We start from the raw sequence: 17,791 nt of genomic DNA on the forward strand, positions 1-17,791 counted from the left end.
CTTAGGCTAAACTCTTTTGGCATGTGAAGCCAGCTGTTTTACCACAATATAACCCCTTGAATACCAGATGAAAGGACACCACGCAGGTTGTTATGAAAATAAACAGTATATTTATTAATAACAAACACCTCTGAACTCTTTGAGGTCAGAAGGCTAAGCACATGACAATCTCTTAGGAAAAATACGATAAGTTGCACAAAATTACAATGGTGCCCTAGAGGCACGACAAACCATATACTAAGTAAATGGTATAAGGAAGTCAATAGAAGGAATGGAGCTGTCCAGAGGCTGTAGGGTTGCTGGGACTACGCTATCCTAACTTTAGGTAAGTAATAGGAGGCCCACGGGACACGTGTGCAGAGTGTGAACTCACACGCGAGATGCGGAACAAAGTCAATGGACAATACAGTTAAAGAAGAAGGTGAGTACGGACAACCTTGACTGGTTAGGACTAAAACAACTGGAGAGTTAATCTACCCTTGAGCATCGAAAATGCTCTTGTCACCTCACCCACGGGCTGCAGGTGCGAAGTCGTGTCGGGTTTCTGCGTTGAAGTCTATGGAGCCTGGAAGAAAAGATGCTGCAGGCGGCCAGGAGGAAGATGTCCGGTGCGATCCAAGGGTGGATTGTTGAAGAAGGAGACCTGAAAGCAGAGGGGACAGTGTTCAAAGTCACTAGCCAGTGACCGGTGTGGAACCAGGAAGGAACCAGATGTCGTCGTCGCGATCAGGTGAAGAGTGGACGCTTGACTCTGCAGCCACGTGGACCAGGAGGTGTCTTCGACGACCAGGATGGAGGCACGAGCTGTCCCATGCAGGCTCTCGCTGTCGGCAGTGTCGGGTCCGGATTTGGAGCCTTGGCAAAGGCAACCCACGTGGTGAGTGGAAACGGCGTCTGGAGTGGACCAGGAGGGTCCGGGGTGCTCCTCTTTTGGAAGGGACAAGGGCCAGTCTGGAGCAACCAGACCAGCAGTGAAGGTTTCAAGGATCGTCGTCTAGGAGGCCACTAGCCAGCCGGCAAGTGACCAGACAACGCGTCGAGCAGCAAACCGGCAGAAGGGCCCCACGCAGATCTCGTGGATGCTGGAGGGCTGATCTTCGGTGCAGGGGCTGCTCTGGGCTGGGGCTTCTCAACCCCCAAAGCACTTGGTTGAGTTTACCTCGGGAGTCGTGCTGGAAGCGAAGTGCAGTTTCTTTCAAGATGGCCGGTCCCACGTGTCTCGTCGCACCCACGGGTCTCAGCTTTGCTGCAGATGTGAGTTGGGGTCGCAGAGGTCTGGGAATCCGGGTCTCGTCGGGCTCTGAAGTCTGGATCCTCGAGGGAAGACGACAAAGTGAAGCCGCTGGACGCTTGATGGTGCCTGCAGTTGCAGGGTGGACACTCCTTGCCCACAAGGGAGATTCTTCAGTCTTCTGTGGAGCAGAACGTCGAAGTCCAGAGTTTCTTCTTGTAAAGTTGTTCAGGATAATCTCATTTGGAATGGGACCAGCTCCTACCTTTATTCTCCTAAAGGGGGCTGTACTACTGACTAGGTCCCTCCCCTGGGTGGGACCAGGAAGGGGGGTGGTTACAACCCCTATCCTTTGTCCGGTTTTTGCGCCAGAGCTGGGGCAAGGATGCCCCAGCAACTGGTTTGAACTGGTGTATGCACAGGGCACCTTGTGTGCCCCGGGCATGTCTCATTCCTTTCAGGCCTGTCCTACCCAATACACATAATCCTGTCTGGGGTGGTGATAGCACCTCCCAAGGCAGGAAACCCTTTGCCCAAGCCTCCCTCGCTGGAAGGACTCCCAGCAGCAGGAGGTCAGACTTGTGTCTGTGGTGGCAGCATCCATTTTGTGATGCCAAGGCTCGAGTTAACTTTAACCGGGGTTCGCAGTTACATACATGTCGTGTCCCTCTAAAAGGGTGGAATGCTACCCCCGTCGCCATAATTGGCGAGGGGGTAGTATTCCAATTCGTATGACCCCTTACTCGACATGTTTTGATAATGCTAAACCAAAGTTAGCATTTAACCGCGAGGATTATAATGCACTTAAGAGTATATGGTATAGCGTTATCATGGAACAGCTATTAGGACTTGGTTCCGCAAGCTGCAGACGGGCTCAGCTCATGCCAGAGCACCATCTTACATAATTCCAAGCACTCTGCCTTCAGGATTGATAAGGCCTTCCATAGGAGTGACTGATAGGAATATATGTGTCCATTTTAGGGTTAGATATAGGCATACTATATCTAAAGCAAAGGGTGTTTACACCACCTTGCCCCAGCTGTCGTGCAGCCAGTTGTGTCAGATTTGGGTGGCCAGCCAGGGGTGGCATAATACATGCTTCAGCCCCTGGTAGGCCCTGGGTACACCTTTGCCCTGTGTACAGGGACTGATAAGGTGGCCCAGTACCAATTGGTAAATGCACCTAAAGTACATGGTTGTCAATTTAGAGAGAGAACTGCTAGGCTGTGGGTCTGATTAGCAGGCCCACAGCCAGGGAAAGTCGTAAACCAGTGAAGCAAAAAGCAAAAATCTGGGGTGACCAAAGGATTGCAGACCCTACTCTCCTACAACCAGGACAACCAAAATCAAACATGGTCTGATCCTGTAGACTCGCAGCCCATTCAAGACAATACTGCATACCCTGTAAAAACTTCGCCTACAGAGGACACAGCTGCTTTCAATGTATTAATCGAAAGAGCCGCATACAACCACCACGTGGAAATGCATGCAGACCCCATTGAGGAAGACTTCCTCTTTGACACTTTCAACACTTCTGAAAGATCAGTGAAGACATTGCCAATGCTAAAGGGGTGCTTAAACACGCAGGGGACATATTCAAGGAAACAACCAGGGCACGAGTCATTAACCCCAGGATAGAGAAGAAATATAGGCCAGCACCAGGGGACCTTACATACATTAAGAGACAGCTCCCTTGGACTCTTTGGTAGTATCCAATGCACGCAAACGTGCTAATTCTCAAACTACTGGCGAGGCTCCACCTCCAGACAAAGAGTCTAAAATTCTGGAGGCTTCAGGCAAAAGGGTAGCTGCTCAAGCAGCTAACATATGGAGAATTTCAAACACTCAAGCCCTGTTAGCCAGGTATGACAGGGCACACTACGACACACTTGAGCACCTTCTCCAGCATCTACCTGACCTTTATAAGGAACAGGCAGAATTCCTAATACAAGAGGGAAAGTTGATATCCAACGCCTCCATCAAATGCGCGTTAGACGCTGCAGACACAGCAGCCAGGGCTGTCAATACCAGTGTCATGCTCAGACGCCATGTGTGGCTCCGCATCTCTGGTTTTAAAAATGAGGTTCAGAGCACTTTACTTAATCAGCCAGTGAACCCTGATTATTTGTTTGGCCCTAATGTGGACACAATATTAGACTAAATGAAGGACACCGAGACAGCCAAGTCTATGGGAGCCTTGCAGTCACAACAATACAGAGGCGGCTGCTTTCGTCGCTCCGGCAACAGAGGAGCTGCAAGAGGGGGCTCAGCGCAGCAAACCTCATACAACAAGGGGAACGCGCAAAACACCTACAACAAAAACAGTAGAGGTGGATACCGTGGCAATAACAGCAAAGGTAGAGGACGAGGGAATAACACCACCAGATCCTCTACCAATACCAAACAGTGACTTCTTGTCACTGCCCCCAGACCATGTAACACCGGTCGGGGGAAGATTACAGCAGTTCCTACCAGTCTGGGAAAACATCACTACAGACAGGTGGGTGAGGCAAATTATCCAGCATGGCTATTGCCCAGAATTAATCTCCATACCACCCAACATACCCCCAAAACACCGTCCTATGTCCGCAGAACACCTACACTTATTGCAGCAGGAGGTCATCAGCATGCTACAAAAGGGGGCCATAGAACTAGTAGCCTTAGAACACCAGGGTACAGGAGTGTACTCACTATACTTCTTAATCCCCAAAAAGGACGGGTCTCTCAGGCCAATTCTGGACCTCAGGCCCCTAAACCAATACATTTTATCAGAGCATTTCCACATGCTCACTCTACAGCAGGTGTTACCACTGTTGCGTCAAGGAGACTTCCTCGCAACACTAGACCTCAAAGACTCTTATTTCCATATCCCAGTACACCCAGCACACAGGAAACATCTAAGGTTTACGATACAAAATCAGCACTATCAATTCAAAGTCCTACCTTTCGGGGTGACAACAGCCCCGAGAGTATTTACCAAGTGCCTGGCGACAGTAGCTGCACATCTCAGAAGACAGCATATTCATGTCTATCCTTATCTGGACGACTGGCTCATACAAGCACAGTCAGCCCAGCAATGTGCCAGCCACATGTCACACACTATTCACCTCCTGCACAGTCTAGATTTCTCGCTGAACTACCCAAAGTCCCATCTTCAGCCTGCCCACGTACAACAATACCTGGGAGCGACAATAGACACTCTGGCAGGGAAAGCACAGCCAAATTCTGTCAGAATAAACAGCATTCAGATGCTAATCCAAAGGTTCACGCCCCAACACTCGCTCCCAGCCCAAGTGTTTATGCAACTAATAGGTATGATGGCCTCATGCATTTTCATAGTCCCTCACGCAAGACTACACATGCGTCCGCTGCAGGAGTGCCTGGCACGTCAGTGTAACCAGGCTCAAGGACAATTAAACAACCTAGTGTTGGTGACCAGTCGTGCATACAACTCTCTGCATTGGTGGAACCCACAAAACCTTTGCAAAGGATGACTGTTCCAAGAGCCTGTACCACAAATAGTCTTGACGACGGACGCTTTCCTGATAGGGTAGGGAGCCCATGTCCTCCACCACACAGTACAGGGCTTATGGACCACGCAGCAGAAAAAAAATGCACATCAACCTACTGGAGCTGATGGCAATTTTTCTGGCAATGAAAGCGTTCAAAGTACATCTGTGCAACAAGACCGTGTTGATCCGGACGGACAACATGACTGCGATGTACTACATACAGAAACAGGGAGGAACACACTCTCCACAGCTGTCACATCTGGCTCCGAGCATGTGGAAGTGGGCCATACAAAGAAACATTTTTCTCATGGCAGAACACCTCCCAGGCAAGGACAATCAAATAGCAGATCTGCTCAGCAGGCACAGCCGACAGATGCACGAGTGGGAGATTCATTCCACAGTGCTTCAACCGTACTTCCAGCAGTGGGGACAACCAGAGATAGACTTGTTCGCCACAAAAGAAAAACGCAAAATGCCAGTACTTCACCGCAAGGTACCCGCAGTCTCAGGGCAATGCGATATGGATGAACTGGTCAGGCAAATTTGCGTGCGCTTTTCCACCAGCACCGTTGATACCGCTAGTGGCACGCAAACTGCGCCAGCACTCCATGACGCTAATCCAAGTTGCTCCAACATGGGCGAGGCAACCGTGGTACACCACGTTCCTAGAACTTTCCGTGGTGCCTCATCAAAGACTAAAACTAGCACCCAGTCTCTTAACGCAGAGCCATGGAGACATTCAGCACCCAGATCCACAGCAGCTGAACCTTGCAATCTGGCTCCTGAAGTCCTAGAGTTTGGCTACCTAAACTTACCTCCTGACTGCATGAACATTATCAAAGAGGCAAGAAGACCTACCACAAGAGCATGCTATGCTGCAAAGTGGAAACGTTTCGTCATTTACTGTAACAACAATGACATAAACGCACTAGATGCATCAACTCAAAATATCATATGCTATCTTTTGCACCTACACCGCTGCAATCTAGCCTATTCATCCATACGGATACACTTAGCGGCCATAGCAGCTTACCTTCAAAACAGGCAACATCTTTCACTATTGAGAGTGCCTGCAATTAAAGCATTCATGGAGGGACTCAAACGAGTCATCCCCCCAAGACACCCACCTTCACCTGTCTGGAACCTAAACATCGTTTTAACCAGACTAATGGGACCACCTTTTGAACCTCTACACTCGTGTGAAATACAATTTTTAACATGGAAGGTGGCATTTCTTGTGGCGATTACTTCGCTTAGAAGAGTTAGCGAGCTGCGAGCCCCAACTATTCAAGAGCCATTCTTCCAAATCCACGCTAATAGGGTCGTGCTTAGGACAAATCCAATATTCATGCCAAAAGTGGTGTCCCACTTCCACATCAATCAAACAATAGAACTGCCAGTGTTCTTCCCAAATCCAGTCAGTACCTGAAAGGGCCCTGCACACACTAGTTGTTAAGAGGGCTCTCCTATATTACATAGACAGGACAAAGGATTTCAGAAAAACAAAACAATTGTTTGTTGCTTTTTCACCACAACACAAAGGCAACCCCATTTCTAAATCTGGATTAGCCAGATGGATAGTTAAGTGCATTCAAATATGTTATCTTTAGGCAAAACGCACTTTAAGTTCCTCCAAGAGTGCATTCGACACGCAAGCTAGGGGCATCCATGGCTTTCCTAGGAAACATCCCTCTAGAAGAAATTTGTAGAGCAGCCACGTGGTCAACCACACATACATTCACAAAACACTATTGTGTAGATGTACATTCCAAACAGCAAGCTGCTGTAGGACAGGCTGTTCTAAAAACTCTGTTTCAGACTTCTGCAGCTGGCACAGGTAGCCACCGCTAAGGGAGTGACTGCTATACATTCTATGCACAGATATGAATTCAGCAGCCCACATGCCTCGAACGGAATATGCTACTTACCAGTATGCATCTGTTCTTGGCATGTAGGGCTGCTGACATTCATATCGCCCGCCCTCCTCCCCGGTGCCTGTCGCAGCTGCAGCATTCACTCTTTGCATGGAACTCTTACTGTACCATACTCCATCTCTGCCACAATGGCGAAAAACAATCTGAGGATGGAGAGGATGCCCATGCGCACTGTAGTCCGAGGGAGGAGCCACCTATCTCGTGATACTTCGAAGACTAATGTGCAATCATCCGGACCCAACACTAGGCGGCGATCTATGCTATAGATATGAATGTTAGCAGCCCTACATGCCAAGAACAGATGCATACTGGTAAGTAGCATATTCCATACAAGAAGTTATAAGACTTTCTTGTTTGTAAGTCCAAATTCAGCCTTCCCATGGTCTGCCCTGATTGGTCAGAGTTAAGTGGATTAGCCAGGCTTCTTTGAAGAGGTGATAATGGGGCCCTGTGGTTACCAACTGTCCTGGGAGGGCAAGTGTTGTTCCATAGGCCATGGGGTAGAGTCTAAACCATGTGCTGCGCTTCAAAGGCAGAGGGGAGGCCTGGGTTTCAGTTTCACTCTGACACTCTTGACCCAGAGTCAGGGCTAGTCTTAAGCAAGGTATGTGCAGATGGTAGAGGGAGAGTCCAGGGAAATAAGCCATCCCAGGGGGTGTGTTTAGCCAGCTCTTACTTCCTTGCTGGAAAATTAGCCATTATGATTTAGAAGATTGGTGCACTCTGGGACAAAATAATGCCATACTCTACAGGATGGTGTTTTTAAATGTTAATGTTAAAATGAGTTTTATATAGCGCTCAGCTACTCCGAGGAGTGTCCCGGCGCTTTGAAAACCCGCGCGGTACGGGGATAGGAGATAAATGCCAGATACTACTGAACAAAATGCCAGGACTTAAGGTCTTTTCTAAAGGCTAACAGGTTGACAGTCTTTCTCAGAGGAGCCGGCAAGGCGTTCCACAACTGAGGCGCCAAGCGTCGAAAAAGAACGACCTCCTATGCGGGCTCGTCTAATGGCTGGAACAGAAGCCAAGGCCAGGGAGGCAGACCTAAGCGATCTGGATGGCTGGTAAAAAACCAACCGTTTGCTGATATATTTGGCGCCCGTGCCGTGGAGGGCCTTGAAGGCCAGAGTGAGCGTCTTAAAAACAATTAGTTTTAGAATTGGAAGCCAGTGCAAGGTTTTCAGGAGATCTTTAGCACTGGCTCTCCGATGGAGTCCGAAGATGTGACTTTGGGTAGTTCAGCGAGAAACCTAAACTGTGCAGGAGGTGAATAGTGCGTGACATGTGGCTGGCACATTGCTGGGCTGACTGTGCTTGTATTCGCCAGTCGTCCAGATATGGATAGACATGAATATGCTTGTGAGATGTTGGCCTGATATATGATGCTCACTAGTTCTAGTGATCGCCTTGTATCAGTCCAAACAACCCTTATGGTGATTGGTTGTAAGTCAACCTTATAGACCAGCTATCCTAATGGTAGCATGGACAAAGCTGTCTTAGGCTAAACTCTTTTGGCATGTGAAGCCAGCTGTTTTACCACAATATAACCCCTTGAATACCAGATTAAAGGACACCACACATGTTGTTATGAAAATAAACAGTCTATTTATTAATAACAACACCTCTGAACTCTTTATGAGGTCAGAGGGCTAAGCACATGACAATCTCTTACGAAAAATACGACAAGTTGCACAAAATTACAATGGTGCCCTAGGGCCACGGCAAACCATATACCAAGTAAGTGGAATGTGAAAGTCGATAAAAGGAATGGAGCTGTCCAGACGCTGTAGGATCGATGGGACCACGCTACACTAACTTCAGGTAAGTAATAGGAGGCCCACGGAACGCGTGTGCAGAGTGTGAACTCACACGCGAGATGCGTAACAACGTCTATGGACAGTACAGTTCAAGTAAAAGGTAAGTACGGACAATCCTGACTAGTTAGGACAACGACGACTGTGGAATTGGACACTAGGACAGTTAGACTGCCCTTGAGCACCGAAATGCTCTCGTTACCTCACCCACGGGCTGCGGGTGCGTAGGTGCCAAAGTGTGTCGGGTTCTCGCGTTGAAGTCAATGGAGCCTGAAAGAAAAGATGCTGCAGGTGACCAGGAGGAAGATGTCCGGTGCGATCCAAGAGTGGATCGGTGAAGAAGAGGACCTGAAAGCAGAGGGGACAGTGTTCAAAGTCACTAGCCAGTGACTGGAGTGGAACAAGGAAGGAACCAGATGCTGTCGTCGCGATCAGGTGAAGAGTGGACGCTTGACTCTGCAGCCACGTGGACCAGGAGGTGTCTTCGACGACCAGGATGGAGGCACGAGTTAACTTTAACCGGGGTTCACAGTAACATACATGTCGTGTCCCTCTAGAAGGGTGGAATGCTACCCCCGTCGCCAGAATTGGCGAGGGGATAGTATTCCAAATCGTATGACACCTTACTCGACATGTTTTGATAATGTTATACCAGAGTTAGCATTTTACCGCGAGGTACATAATGCACTTAAGAGTATATGGTATAGCGTTATCATGGAACAGCTATTAGGACTTGGTTCCGCAAGCTGCAAACGGGCTCAGCTCATGCCAGAGCACCATCTCACATAATTCCAAGCACTCTGCCTCCAGGATTGATAAGGCCTTCCATAGGAGTGACTGATAGGAATATAGGTGTCCATTTTAGGGTTCGATATAGGTATACTATATCTACAGCAAAGGGTGATTACACCACCTTGCCCCAGCTGTCATGCAGCCAGTTGTGTCAGTTTTAGATGGCCAGCCAGGGGTGGCATAATACATGCTTCAGCCCCTGGTAGGCCCTGGGTACACCTATGCCCTGGATACCTAAGGTATACTGTACAGGGACTGATAAGGTGGCCCAGTACCAATTGGTAAATGCACCTAAAGTACATGGTTGTCAATTTAGAGAGAGAACAGCTAGGCTGTGGGTCTGATTAGCAGGCCCACAGCCAGGGAAAGTCGTAAACCAGTGAAGCAAAAAGCAAAAATCTGGGGTGACCATAGGATTGGAGACCCCACTCTCCTACAATGCTGTCTTCTTAGATGTGCAGCTACTGTCGCTAGGCATTTGGTAAATACTCATGCCGGCTGGAGTACATCGCCATTATCTCCTTTGTGCAAAATGGCGGGGGCCATAAAAGGAGCAACACACAAGTAATAAATCACACCACCGCCCCTACTTCGGCCGCGAGGATGCATTCCAACGAGTTCAAGGGGTACTAAAAGGAAGATAAGTCTCTTCCTTCCCTCCAAGCAGCAACCAGGAAGCAGCAACACAGAAATAGGACTATCTCTCCCTCAGCAGAAAGGAAAAGGGACAAAGGACTAACAATGCTGCCTTACAGTCTATTTTGGCAGCCATCTTGAACAGCAGCAGCAATAGCGAAAAAAAAGGTATTTACATCACCACACTAGAGTGCATTGTTTTACCTCATCTGTTACCCTACACTAAGAGCTGGACTCTTTGAGACTAATGTCATTCACAGCGCACTTTTACATATCTATGCACCTAATCCCCCTGGTGATAGAGTGTATGCCTTTATCGCAGTATTATACTTCTAAGTGTACCTTGGATATTTCTACCTGAATCTAACTCACCCTGCACCGATTGCTACCTCATTCATTCATTTCTGGCTGCGCATTAGCGTCACCTGACGCACTAACTTGCTGTGGGCATATGTATTGTGTTACACTATTTCGGTAGTATTATACGCTTGCATCTATCTGCGATCCGGCACATCTCTTCTGCTCACTCTCCCACACCCACCCTACGCCTTACTTCCTACGGATCTTTATAACATTTTGTCTGCATCTATCTGCGATCCGGCACATCTCTTCTGCTCACTCTCCCACACCCACCCTACGCCTTCCTAACATGGATCACTGCGGCAAGCACACATATAAAATAATCTACCCACCCACACTCACAAAAAAAGCCGCTAAACGCTTCAAACACAACTTCCTGAGGTCCCACCCTGAAACACCCTTTGCCGATACCTACTTCTCTCCGGTAAATGGATCCCTGAACACTGATATTATCTTCCACACCGCACGCAGAGCTCAATGGAGAAAAGCTTTCCTTGCCTTACTCAACGTCGCCACCACCAGGAAATCCGCCCATGGACTCTCACTTTCCATCGCACCATCCAAACTCTTCCCGGGCAGCACAGCCATTACTATTTACAACAACGGGACTATTCTAATGCAATCCACAGACAGGAACCTGGAATTACTTGACAACCTGTTCCCCACTTTCAAAGAGCACCTCTCCAATCGTCGGCCCTCCACACATACCCCAATCCAACTGAACCAGAACTCCTCACCTCCAACTAACGTCCCAGAACGACCCACCGCCGCTGACCCGCACAACCCGACGCTATGCCATCCCAAATACCCCCCAAATCTCTCCATCCCCACCACTACCTACACTCCCGCCGCACCTAGCTCCCCCTCTAGCCATGACCTCTCCCCCCCACTCCCTGCCCCCCCCCCCACTCCCTGCTCACCCGCCACTCCTAGCCTTCACTCCTCCCTAAACAGCGCTCCCCCCATTGTCGGCGCTCAACCCACTCCAGACCTACACCCCTCCCTCTACATCTCCCCCCCCCCCCACCCCCACTCAAACGACTCCTGTCATACACTCCTTCCGCAACATCTCCCCCCCCTCTCCCTGCACTCCCGCCACGCCTAGCCTTCACCCCTCCCTCAACTGCGCCCCCCCTATTCTCGGCACTCAATCCTGTCCCCTCAACATCGCCTCCCCCACCCCCTGCACCCCCGCTACTCCAAGACTCCACTCCTCCCTCAACAGTTCACTCCCCACCCTTAGCTCCCCCTCCACTCCTGGACCCCACTCCCCCCTCAACATCTCCCCCCCCCCCACTCTCACTCCCTATTACTACACCTGCCCTCCTGCAACGACCAGTCTCCACTCGTCCCGCAGCTGTATCACTCCTCCTGTCACTGATTACACTGCCAATGACCCTAATCCCATCCCCAACGGCACGCTGGACACAATCATGACCGCCCTCCTCCAAGTGAAAGAAGAGCTCCACTCGCTCAAAGGGTTACTCCTCACGCACACCGTCCATCCCCCCCTCACCACCACGTCTCAACGAATTTTCAACCCCCCCCCCCCCCCCCCCATCCTAGGCACCCCTTACATGGGACTTCTATCCCCTCTCGCAATACCTCCTACAGGCCTAAGCGCACTATCAAGACACATCCTAATCGCTCCTTGCATTGGACCTCTATCCCCTCTCGCAATACCGCCAACCGCCCCCAGCGCGCAATCAAGACTCTCTCGGACCGCGACATACACACCCTACTCAGCACATATGCCCCGGCAACCCAAAACAGCTTAACCAACACGCACATGTCCATTTCTACGATTCTCTCCAACCCCAGTAGGCACCCCACGTATAGCAACAGAGAATCTGTTCCCAACAACCTCACTAAAGTCCCTCTCACTATGGTACCCTCCACCTCCCCCTGCACCCCCAGTCTCAAATGCACACTTCTCAACTGTAGATCGGCCCAAAAACACTCGACGGAGGTCGCTGACCTCATCCTGTCTAGGAACCTTGACCTGGCCATACTTACTGAAACATGGTTAACCGAATCCTCCAATCCTATCATGGATATCCTAGTCCCCCCCAACTACTACATCACTAGACTTGACAGGCCCAACAAGACAGGTGGCGGAATCGCCTGCATTTACAAGAGCAACCTATCTATTAATAAAGTCACCGCCCCTTCTCTTACCTCCTGTGAATACTTCTGCCTTGATGTCACCAGTGAGAACAAACCTGTATGCTCGTTACACATCATGTACCACCCCCCGGGGGACAACCTAGTCTTCTCCCAACAACTCATGGACACAATATCAATCAACGCAGGACGGCTACACACACAAATTTACCTTGGTGACTACAATCTCCATTGGAATGATTGCAGTGACGCAGTAGTTAACAGCCTCAAAAGTTTCCTTACCGCTTCTGATCTCACTCAAATTTGCAACACCCCGACACACGACAAAGGCTCGATCCTCGACCTGGTCATTTCCAAAGAAGGCACCACTCAACTCGACTCAATACAACCTTGTGACTGGTCAGACCACCATATTATCACATTCCTCATCAAGGAAAAAGTAAAACTCATCCCGGTGCAATACGCCATGCCCAAAGTCTGGAAAAGAGACATGAGGAAACTCAATCCAAACTCTCTACCCCCTAACAGCTGCAATCTCCTACTCCCCCCTACCGACACTTCTGACGTTCAGGACCTAACAGACCACTATCTCAACTCCATGGCCACGATAATCAATGAGGCCGCTCCAATGCAATTGAAAAGAGTATCCACTAAGATATCCAACCCCTGGTACAACGGGAGTCTCAATGAAGAGAGACGGGCTATGCGATCGGCAGAGCGTACCTGGAGATCAATTCCCTCGACATTGCATCTCAAAACTCTTAGGAAAAAGAGGAATGCATACTTCAGGAAAATAAAACGCTCAAAGTCAGAGTTCTTCAGAATCCAGCTAGACCAAGCAAAAAACCGTCCAAGTAAATTGTTCGAACTAATCCGATCTCAATCTAAGGAACAACCCCCAGCTGTCGACATTATCAGCACTACCCCTTCTTGTGAAGATTTCGCAGCTTTCTTTAACAATAAAACTGACAATATAAGGAGCGACCTCCTCAATGACGCAAGCCTTTACTTAAAACCCCACTGCATAACACCCATTAAACTAAAAAACAATGCAACATGGTCATCCTTTGACACCTACTCTGAAGAAGAAATTGGCAGAATACTCAGCACCCTAAAACCATCCAATCACCTCACTGACCCTCTTCCTGCTAACGCCGTAAAAGACTTCATCCCTCTGCTACTCCCACTCTGGACTAAAATTATCAATAGTTCACTACAACAAGGAACCATCCCGGACTCCCTCAAAGTTGGACAAGTTACACCTTTACTGAAGAAACCAACAGCCGACCCCACTGATCTAAACAACTACCGTCCGATTACCAACATTCCCACTCTCGCCAAGCTGCTAGAAAAATGCGTCCAACTGCAAATGACAAAGCACATAGAACAGTTTGATCTTCTCAACCCACACCAATCAGGCTTCCGAGCAGGGCACAGTACTGAAACCGCTATGACTCACATTATTGACGACGCCATCCAAATCTTAGATCAAAACAATACCTGCCTCCTCAACCTTCTTGATCTCTCTTCCGCATTCGACACAGTGAAACATGAGAGCTTACTCGAACTCCTAAAATCAAGAATGGGCCTCTCTGGGACTGTGCTTCGTTGGTTCACTTCCTTTCTACACAACAGGTCTCAAAAATTCAAGAGCAAAAACCTAATGTCTTCCCCAGTACCTGTATCGTTGGGCGTCCCTCAAGGATCCTGCCTATCCCCTACTTTGTTCAACCTAGTTATGGAACCTCTCACCACTCTGCTACAAGCATCCAATGTACACTTTCACATGTACGCCGATGACACTCAAATATACCTCAAGTTACAATCCCCCAAAGACATCCTGAGTCTGAATTCAACGATCAGAAGCACCCAATCTTGGTTGGCTGACAACCACCTCAAACTCAATGCTATGAAGACTGAGTTCCTCCTAATCTCACCTCCCACGAAAATATCTTCCGCACAAACATGGCTTAAGCACCTAACAGCACTCACTGTCCAACCGACCATCGTGGACTCAGCTAAATCCCTAGGCATAACACTAGACACCAACCTCAACATGCAGCAGCATATCAGCAAGGCTACTAAGGGGGCGAAATTCCAAATAAACACCTTGAGGAAACTTAAACCCTTCCTCCCAGCCAAAGACTTCCAAACAGCAGTACAAGCTCTAGTCATCCCTCACATAGACTATGGCAGCGTGGCCCTCTGCGGCCTCCCCCTAACGACAACTGCACCCCTAAGAGCGTCACTAAATGCAGCAGCGAGACTCATCACTGGATCAAAAAAGCATTCGCATATCTCTCCTGACTTCAAAGCCTTGAACTGCTGCCTCTGGAAGCCAGAATACAGCTGAAAATTGCCTGCATGACTCACAAGGCTATACACCTGAAATCACCCAGCTACCTCACTCATAAGTTGACAATCTCTGGTGGGTCCAGAACTACCAGGAGCACGAACAATCTTCTGCTGAAACCGCGAAGATTCCGGAAGGAAAAAACCTACAAACGCTCCTTCTCTGGTATGGCGCCCAGGATCTGGAACGCACTTCCTCCTGAAACGAGGCTCATCTCTTCCTCCCTTCTTCTTAAGAAAGAAGTCAAAAGTATCCTTATGGCTAAATACACTTGAACAATTCGTTTGATTTACATTAAGAACAGTATTACCAGTATGGTGTTATGATATTGCCTATATATTCCTATGCACGTGTGTTTTGACGTATTTTAGTCCTTCTTTATTTTTTACAGCGTTTTGATGGCCTTCGCTCCAACTATGCACTGCTACCTCATACCTGTACTATGCGTACTATACGTACTATTTTTTTAATAATATTAATCTGTATTATTTACAGCGTGTTGATGGCCTACGCTCCAACTATGCCTGCTACCTCATACCTGTACTATACGTTATATTGGTACTATGTTATATACTATATTGGTGCTACGTACATGAACTTGTTGATGGCCTACGCTCCAACTATGCCGGCTACCTCATACCTGTACTATACGTTATATTGATACTATGTTATATACTATATTGGTGCTACGTACATGATCTTGTTGATCTACCTCCCTACTATGCCCCCTTGGTCCCCTACCCTCCACCTGCCTTTGTAAAGCGCTCTGTTATCTGCAAAGATCTTGTTCGCGCTATATAAAACTCTCAAAATAAAATAAATAAAAATGGGGCTGTTGTTACCCCGAAAGGAAGGACTTTGAATTGATAGTGCTGATTTTGCATTGTAAACCTGAGATATTTCCTGTGTGCTGGGTGTACCGGTATATGGAAATATGCGTCTTTCAGGTCTAGTGTTGCGAGGAAGTCTCCTTGACGAAACAGTGGCAACACCTGCTGTAGAGTAAGCATGTGGAAATGCTCTGATAAGATGTATTGGTTTAGGGGCCTGAGTTCCAGAATTGGTCTGAGAGACCCGTCCTTTTTGGGGATTAAGAAGTATAGTGAGTACACTCCTGTACCCTGGTGTTCTAAGGGTACTAGTTCTATGGCCCCCTTTTGTAGCATGCTGATGACCTCCTGCTGCAATAAGTGTAGGTGTTCTGCGGACATAGGACGGTGTTTTGGGGGTATGTTGGGTGGTGTGGAGATTAATTCTAGGCAATAGCCATGCTGGAGTTTTGGACTATTTGCAAACATGATAGAAGATACTCCGGATGTCCGAGATAAAGCATGTTGGCATAGTCCAAGTGAGAGCCTATTAGTGCCTGCACAGTGATCTTTCTATGGGCCAGAGAGAGTAAAGGGAGAAATTTCCTTAGCATTTTTAGAAGGCCGAAGCATTTCCCGACTAGACCAATTATTTGGAGCTTCAAGGTAAGGCCATTATCTATTTTCACTCCTAGGTTCTTGGCCGTATCGGAAGCGGCGGAGGGAGGAAACATGGCCTCGGGCCACCAAGACTGCCACCGAGGGTCGGAAGGGCATCCGAAGAAGAGCACCTCGGATTTATCAGAGTTGCACTTGAGGCTATTGAGCTGGAACCATTGGAAAACAGCCCCAAGGCAATCTCTAATACTCTCCCCATTGAAGTCAGAACCCTTCTCACAGGAAAAGAGGAGCTGGGTGTCGTCAGCGTACGAAACGATCTGGGCACCATAAGACTCCGCCAGTGCCGCCAAGGGGGTCATATAGATGTTAAAGAGAGCAGGGCTTAAAATAGAGCCCTGCGGAACTCCAACCTCCAAAGGCGGCACCACGGCGGAGAACGAGGGGGGGCCCAGACCATTTGACGGCTGTCCGCTAGGAAGGACGCGAACTATCTGAACACCGCCCCCCGCAGACCGATCTCCCTGAGTCTTAGAAGGAGACCGCTGTGGGGGACGGTGTCGAAGGCCGCCGAAAGATCAAGCATCACCAACATCACCTTACCCCCGAATCCAAGACCTCCTTAATTGCCTCCGTTACTTCTAGCAGCACTGTCTGTAAATGCTTTACATACCTGTCTGTCTGTTCGCAGCCACGTTACCAAGGGTTGAGCATAGGAATAATTTTTCAAGACCTTCGCTATTTCCTATTATGTGTTAGTGGCCTTATTGCCTGTGGCAGACCTACATTTGCCCCGACCAATAACCCACTTTCCAACAGTGACTAATCCCACTAGTGCCTGAAAATTTTGGGAAGATGCCTCTGCTGGGAGTGTTAGTTATTTGTTATTGCTTGATTAACTGAAGTTTGGTTCTTTATAAATGATGTAGATAAGCTATAAAATGTGTCTTTTGCCTCTGTAAGCTATGTATACTACTTCCACTGCTTTGGAATGTACCGTGGGACTCCCACCTCGACGATGGGTTTGATTCAAGCATGTGAATCGATGAAAGATACTGATACTGGAGAACGAGAGTTACAATTAAGCAACAGGTTTTTTCCCCCAACATCTGTGATTTTTACATATGTGGTGACGTAATGTTAGCTTGTTTGTGCTACTTTAATCGTTAAATAAGATGTACTCACTTGTTTTAAGTTTTAATAACTTTTCTGTACTTTCCCTTCAGTGGTTAAGGTTCCAATTATCAACCACCTTGAGGCTCTGCGGGATGAGGAACTTGAGGAGCGCAGAGAGAAACGCAGGAAGCAACTCGCAGAGGAGGAGGCAAAGAATGCTGAGAAGTCCAAGGAGGACAAAGGCAAAGAGAACAAAGCTCCCGACTCTCAGGTAAATACACATTCTTTTCTATTTATTTGTGCACAGATAGTGGTTTGAAATCCATGCCTTTGCAAATAGGGCAAAGACTCATCAATTTCCAAATGTTTTCTAGTTTCTCTGAAGGTTATTTCTAACTCTATATTGCTCACCTTGTTAATCTCCTCAGGCACCAGACTGTCATTTGAATCTCTGGTAATAGCTTCTTCACATGGACAACCAAATACAAA

At 48.3% G+C, this 17,791-nt stretch overlaps 1 protein-coding gene across 2 annotated transcripts in view; it reads left to right on the forward strand.

Moving 5' to 3' along the window:
- Positions 1-17,791, forward strand: part of HUWE1 (HECT, UBA and WWE domain containing E3 ubiquitin protein ligase 1) — a 1,655,742-nt gene that overhangs the window by 1,182,473 nt on the left and 455,478 nt on the right. For both annotated transcript variants that reach the window (XM_078664564.1, XM_078664565.1), the window contains one exon: positions 17,413-17,573. In XM_078664564.1, coding sequence (XP_078520690.1) covers positions 17,413-17,573 — 161 coding nt within the window. The remainder of the gene's footprint in view (positions 1-17,412; positions 17,574-17,791) is intronic.

This window comes from Lissotriton helveticus, chromosome 10 (genome assembly GCF_964261635.1).
Source record: "Lissotriton helveticus chromosome 10, aLisHel1.1, whole genome shotgun sequence".
NCBI classification, from domain to species: domain Eukaryota; kingdom Metazoa; phylum Chordata; class Amphibia; order Caudata; family Salamandridae; genus Lissotriton; species Lissotriton helveticus.